Source organism: Stegastes partitus, unplaced genomic scaffold, assembly GCF_000690725.1.
Source record: "Stegastes partitus isolate 25-593 unplaced genomic scaffold, Stegastes_partitus-1.0.2 Scaffold2361, whole genome shotgun sequence".
Lineage (NCBI taxonomy): Eukaryota > Metazoa > Chordata > Actinopteri > Pomacentridae > Stegastes > Stegastes partitus.
This window is the reverse complement of record NW_007580092.1, coordinates 46225-52995: the sequence shown is the minus strand read 5'-3', so window position 1 is coordinate 52995 and position 6771 is coordinate 46225. Positions and strand designations below refer to the sequence as shown.

Here is a 6771-nt window from a genome sequence, read left to right as displayed (position 1 = left end):
TTCTCATGTAAATCAAGAAATTACCTCAAATGTTGTGGTTGCACTTATATGATCTTATGCAACTTCTCACACCTCGACTGATGTTTTAAAAAAAAAAAAAAAGGCCACAGTTTTGGAGTGAAGCCCTCCGTGTAGCTGTGTGTGGATGTGTGTTACCTGTGGTACCACTTCGTGATCAGTATCATGCGGTTCTGAAGTAGGACTTGTTGGATTTGGGTGAAGTCGTGTCCCCTCCTTACAGTGTGTTTGTTCTCTCTACCTCTTCCAAAGAACTTAGCCATGGGTATCTGTGTTGAAGAATGAGAAATAATAATGTATTGGGAATATTCAGAATACAAAACTGTTAATGACGTATCTTGAAAACATATTTTTTTCTATTTGTTGTGGTAAATCATATTTTAAAAAAATAGTATTTTTGTACAGTGAACCAAATGTTTTCATATGACTGTGTGTATTTTGGTAGAATTGACAGTGAAATATTTTTATTTAAATACTGAATTGACCTATGCAAGAAATCAAAGAAAATTACAACAACGACATGGTGCAATATAGTCGTGAAATTTACATTTAATATCATTCTGACCTTTTTTGTGAAAGTGTTGTTTATAATGTTGTTAATATTAAAATGAGAAATCCTTCTGTGCTTCAGGTTCTTTCATTTAACACTTGTATTGTTTTATGTACTGTTTTATGTGCTTTAAAGCTTCATCAGTTTCTGTCTGTTCATATTTACAGTACACTTGAGCTGTTACTGATCTGACCTTATCAGATGATGATATATTGATATATACATATATTGATATATACATATATTGATATTCTCATGTTTTGAGGTTCTGCGGTGGTCTGCAAATAAAAATTAAACAAGCTAATTCTTTAACATGAAGCAAACTGGACAAAATTAGTTGATTTAACTAAATTTCTTAATGATTCATTACAGTGTGGTTATGAACTCCGACGAAAATCAATGATTTTCAAAACTCTAGCTTTACGACTATTAATGTTTTGATTAATTCTGTACACAATCATCAAAATAGCAACATAAAAGCTAAACAGCCGTAAACATGTAATATTACTATCTTGCTAAAGGGCAAACTAGCTTTCGTAAGATTAAGCTAATAATATTGTGCTACATTAGCTTGCCGTAGCACTAGCGAGCAACCTGACTTGTTATTAAGCTCATAATGTTATGCTACATTAACTTGCCATAGTACTAGCGAGCAACCTGACTTTTTATTACGCTAATAATGTTATGCTACATTAGCTAGCTAAAGCGTCAGCTAACCAGCTGACTTTAGATTAAGCTGTAATACTGTTATGTTATATTAACTTGCGGTAGCATTAGCTAACTTTAGGTTAAGCTAATGTTAAGCTAAATTAGCTTGCTGCAGAACTAACTAACTAACTAACTAGCTTAAATTCTTTGCGGCTGTCGGCTAAACATTCCTGACGTGTCAATAAGAATAGACATTGTTTTTAGGGAGTGCATCTATCCCCAGTTTTCTTTTTAATTTTTTTTTTTTTAATAAAAAAAAACACAACATAAGCTGGCAAACATCCCACTTGTGCATCCATGATTGCAAAAACCAGAGATTTTTTTTAAGAGCCTAAACTCATTCAACTTACATTTAAAAAAAAAAAAAAAACATACATTTGTGAATGGAAAAAAATATGCATAAGTATCCAGATACATATTTTTACATTTAAAAGATAAAACAGCGTTACCCGACAAAAATATTTCAAAACAGAGCTTTATAATAGCTCCAAAATGTCAGGACCAACTTACTGTAGTTCTTCCAGTGTTGCTGTTATTGTCCCAGCGTCAGGACTTTCTTCTGATTCCTGCTCTAATGCAGAGGATTAGATGGAGTCCATCTGCCAGCTGTGTACATTCAGGTTAAGAGTGCACAGGCCTCACCGACGCCTCCCTGCAGTACCACCGGACCGCCAGCTGGGGGCGCAAGCGCACAAACCTGTTCAAAGAGGTGCGCAAATAAATAAATAAAAGCAAGGGCCGCAGTTCCCGGATGTACAGTACTGCTGCACCTCCCCCCCTCCGCCTCGGCTCTCCTCCCCTCCGCCACCGCCTGCTTGTCAAAGCGAACCTCCTCCTCCGCTTTACTGTCCCCTCCCAGCGGGTCTCCCTCCCTTTGCCACTGCAGTGAAAGCCTCGGTAAAGGAGAGAGAGAGAGACGGCGAAGTCGAGCCCGAAGCTTGGGTATAAAGCCAGGACGAGACCTCCGAGAGCTCCGCGACCGCGTATATCTCTTCGTGTTCCTCGCCACAGCTCGGTGGGCCTACCGACTCCCGCTGTTGAACCTCTTTTCCGCTCACATCGCCTGGATTTCATCATCCGACCTGCAAGATGGTAAGCAGCTCCTATTTTTTCTTTTTTTTTTCAACCTCCGCCGACTGGTAAACACAGCAGTGGGCAGGCCTGCGCTTTAATGTGTCGATTAAAGTGGCGTTTTGACAGGTTGCTGTGTGTGTTTTTTGTTCGCGGCGAAGCGCTTCGCTTTTTTTTTTCGACTCAACGGTCGAAGCTCCGGCGAGAAGGAAACGCTTTTCTCACCCACTTTTGGCTCCCTGTCGCGCTTGTCTGTGCAATACCCCAGGGCTGACAGTAGCCTACAGCCTGTGGCCCAGATATTTCTTATCCCCTTCTCGGCATAGCCTACACTCTTATTAGCAACGAGGCCTGTGCAAATTAGTTTTCGTGACAAAAATACACGCTCATTAGGCCCGGCCTGGCGACTAATTGTGACACATTTTTTTACGCACCAGGCAGGAAAATGCATCGACAGCTCACGTTTGCTGTGCGTTAAGCGACATTTGGCTCTTTGTGGTGTTGTCTAGGTAGCTTTGTGCTGTGCTGGTGGCTCCAACACTGTTTTATCTGAGCTCAGAAGCTCTGAGAAACAGGCCGAGGCTACATTTATGTGTATTTACAGCGGTTGTAGAGGAGGCTGCCATAGCAGGCCACAGGATTGCTGCTGCTGCTGCTGCTGCCACACACACACACACACACACACACTCACACTCCATATTGCATTATATAGATGTAGATACAGATAGCTAGCTGCCTACTAACAACCACCATACACTCCTATTTGTACACAGCAGCCTCTTTATAAAGACATGATCAACACAGGAAGAATCAGACACAAGCAAAGGGGATAAAATCATAACATACAGAGCAGCTGGTCAACCAAGAAATCCAATAACAAGCAGCAAAAAGTGCAAAATGTCCAGTCTACACGTTGTCAATTAAGAGGCCAAAGAGAAATGGTGGTTGTGGTATCAATTAGGACAGAGGATGCTCCCATCACTTTTGGTTTTAAGTGGGTGCGTGGGATGCGGAGCAGCGATTGGTCGGATCTGCTGACCAATCTCTGCCATCCGAGTGGACCCGACCAGACAGCAGCAGCAGCATCCAGGATCCAAGGCCCGGATCCATATTCAGCTGTGTGTAGGATCAGCGCTGGTAAAAGTTGTCAGTGGCCTATTGCAGATGTGTAGCATCTGAGCGCCCCTCAAGCATTCGTTATTGGTTTTCTGATCGGTCCTGGAGCCTGTTTCGTTTTCATCGGTGTGTAAAATGGTTGGAAAAAATGTCAGTCTGTGTTTCCCAAAGATGATGCTCAAGATGTGCAGTCGTAGAGGAAGACAGGAACCAGGAAATACTCACATTTAAGAAGGTGGAGAATTTAGTCGTTACTCGAACCAATTTGCTTGATCATCAAAATATTAATTAAATGGATGACAAGTGTGCAATTATTTGATAAATCGTTGCAGTGCTAGTTTACTGAAATTGTGTGGTAGCAGCAGGATTGATTTACTGTTTTGTTGTTGGCTTGATTTAAAAGAAAAAAAAAAAAGCAGAGTTTGGTTCCTAGTTAGTTTAGAATAGAAGAATTAGAATAAAACTTTATTGATCCCTTCGGTACAATACCTCCGGGAAATTGCTAATTTGCTAGTTTGAGGTGAAACCATATTTGCTTTCTTGTATGTTCTCGAGGTTTTAACCGTTTTGAGTTTCACATAATTGCTCAGACTTCTTTTTTTTTTTTTTTTTTTACTGGCAGATCTGCATTTTGGTAAATGCTGGCACGAATCAGTCATCTGTCATTACGTGTTGGCTGAAAACTAGCAAGAAATGCTAATTACAGACAGTTTGTTCTATTTTTTTTTTTGTCAGTAAAATGTCAAGCTTAGTCTCCGATTTTATTAGAACCAAATGGAAAGATTGCCAATGAAAGAGCATTGATGAGGGTTCTGACCCCAGAAACCCAGTGCAGGTCGTGTTATTGTGAATACTGCAGTTCTAGTTTTAGAAAATCTCTTTAAAAGTTGGTTGGTGAATACAGTAATGTATACTTAACACCTGTGGTCGAACTATCATCTTAAGCTTGGTGAAAAACTGATCAAGAATTTCCCCCGTTTTCTGACATTTCATAGACCAAGCAACCATTTCGTTATTCGGGAAAGTAATCAACGGCTTAATCGACAATGAAAAGAGCCCTACAGGACATCAATCAGAAATCAGTCGGCTGCAGGCTTATGTAAAACATTATGATTCAGTTATTCCTGAGGGTAATTTTGCATAATAACAGTGCACCTGTAAATACAAAGGAATACATAAATCACACACAGCATCTTCCCAACATGACCCAGCATTAAAAAAAAACAAAAAAACAAAAAAAAACAGCACTAGCAGTAAAACCTATTTGCCCTGCAGCCGTCTCAATCTCTACCAGAGGGCAGAAACTCGGGGCATGCATGTCCTGCAGACGGTGTGCCAACTTATGGCTTGTCAAAATGTGTTCTTCTCAGCTGCAAGGGGAAGGTTGGGGGCAGGGACGCACACACACACTTGCTTAAGCATGTAGTGGAATGATCTGATGCTAAAGGGACCATATGCTGCCTAGCAATCAGGCGCCACCCACATAAGGATCGAGCCTTAGCTAATGTAAAAGAGATAAAAGCCACAGCGAACCACCACCACCACCACCAGCAGCAGCAGCAGCAGAAGTGATGATCAACACTACGTGATCCACACTGCACTACCGACCAGCCCACTCAATCTGGATTTATTCTCCTCGCTGGCCATTGCATCTCTGCAGTCCTTGGCTTGCACTAGAGCCAGCAGTCACCGGCACAGGCCAAACTCCGGTCGGCTTCGTCGGTAAACATCTATTTTGTTTCAGCCTCTGCGCCCAGTGAATAGAAAAGTTTGAAGTACCATTCAAACGGCGTGTTGAGGGTAGCTTGTCTCTGTGATTGCTGCTTGGAACAGGATGTTTAGGGGATGTAAAGCATGAGAGACTGTTCAGTAGTACTCAGTAGGATGTGGGCAGCAGAATAAATACATTAACTGCTGGCAAGGAGCAGAATCTATGGCTGATTGATGGGTTTTGGCTGATTTTAAATCACATTTGAAGCCTTCGCTGCCTCATCAGCATTCAAGGCATCCAATGCACTTCATATAATCAACCTCTAAAAGCATATTTTGCGCACTGTCAGTGGTCGCAATGGAACCAACAATGGGGAGCTTCATAGCTGCAGCATCTCACACACACCCTGAAACAATTTGCCTGCAGTGGTGCATAAGTTTACAGCGCTAATACGATCGGCTGCTGCTGCTGCTGCTGCTGCTGGCTGAAAATGATGAATTTGGTCAGAAAGGAAACGTTTGCCAAACCCCACAGTGCCGAAGGTAGCTGCCAAATATTCAACCATTTCCAGAAAGTCAAAGTAATGACCTTTCGATCCAAAGATGTGATTAAGGAAAATAACAATTGAAAGTAGTGATGCGTTGACATTATATTGGTTTAAAAAGAAAATATTTGAACTTTATTGTCTCCTGAGCATCTTGTAATTGTCAAAATGTCTTTATCTCCGGACATCATGAAACGTGGCTGAATTCTCCATCTGAAAACAATTCCTGTGGACTTGTTTCCATTTCCCCCCTTTAGATGTGCAGAGTTTTGCTTGTTTTTTCTTCTTCAGTCTTTTTTTTTGTTTTTGGCAAACAACTGCTTTGGTTTCCAGCTTCTTCTTCTGTTTTTTTTCATGTAGCTTGCATCGCCACCTTTTGACGACATTATGTACCCCAGCTTATGAGAAAAAAGTCTTCTTTCAAAATAATTTGCACCATTTCAAAGGTTCGCTTCAAATCAAACACAGCTGTTGACCTCATGTGCTACCTCCTGCTCAAATCCTTATAGCGGTGACGCTGTGGTGTTGGTTCATGTGTGCCAACGTGTTAAGCGAGTTATTCATGCAGTAGCAACTGAGTAGATTGCTGTTACAGAGTTGATCCTATTTAGATTGAATTCTTTATGCTATACACAGACGCATTAAGTGTAAAGTGAATAATTATGAATTCATTCTCTCAAGGTTTTTGACTGCTAATGATCAAACAAACCCATTTAATGCATTATGTTATATTCCATATGAAAGCCCTGATGGCTTTTTTTGCTGTACTTTTTTGCCATTTGACAACAAAATCATTAATTAATTGAGTTAATCATAAACTGTTTACGTTGTGCTCTTTCTGCAGTCACCTTCTTATACATTAGTGTGTGTGACAAATTCCCATTTTGGCATTTTTGGACACCAATCCTGCCTCGAGTTTCAGATGTCATGTTCTCAGCAATTGGCAAATACAGCACAGCTTTATCACCACTAGGTTAATTCATAAGAAGATTTAGGCATTGTTAGTTTACATAGCATTATGAGGCCTTCAAAACCCTTTGTAGACAAGCCCAA

General features: G+C 40.8%; 1 protein-coding gene across 1 annotated transcript in view; it reads left to right on the top strand.

The window, feature by feature from the left end:
- The first annotated feature begins 2121 nt into the window (after positions 1-2121).
- Positions 2122-6771, top strand: part of LOC103374798 (calcineurin subunit B type 1) — a 32570-nt gene continuing 27920 nt past the window's right edge. The window contains exon 1 of the mRNA XM_008304948.1: positions 2122-2368. Within this exon, the coding sequence (XP_008303170.1) occupies positions 2366-2368 (3 nt within the window). The 5' untranslated portion in view covers positions 2122-2365. The remainder of the gene's footprint in view (positions 2369-6771) is intronic.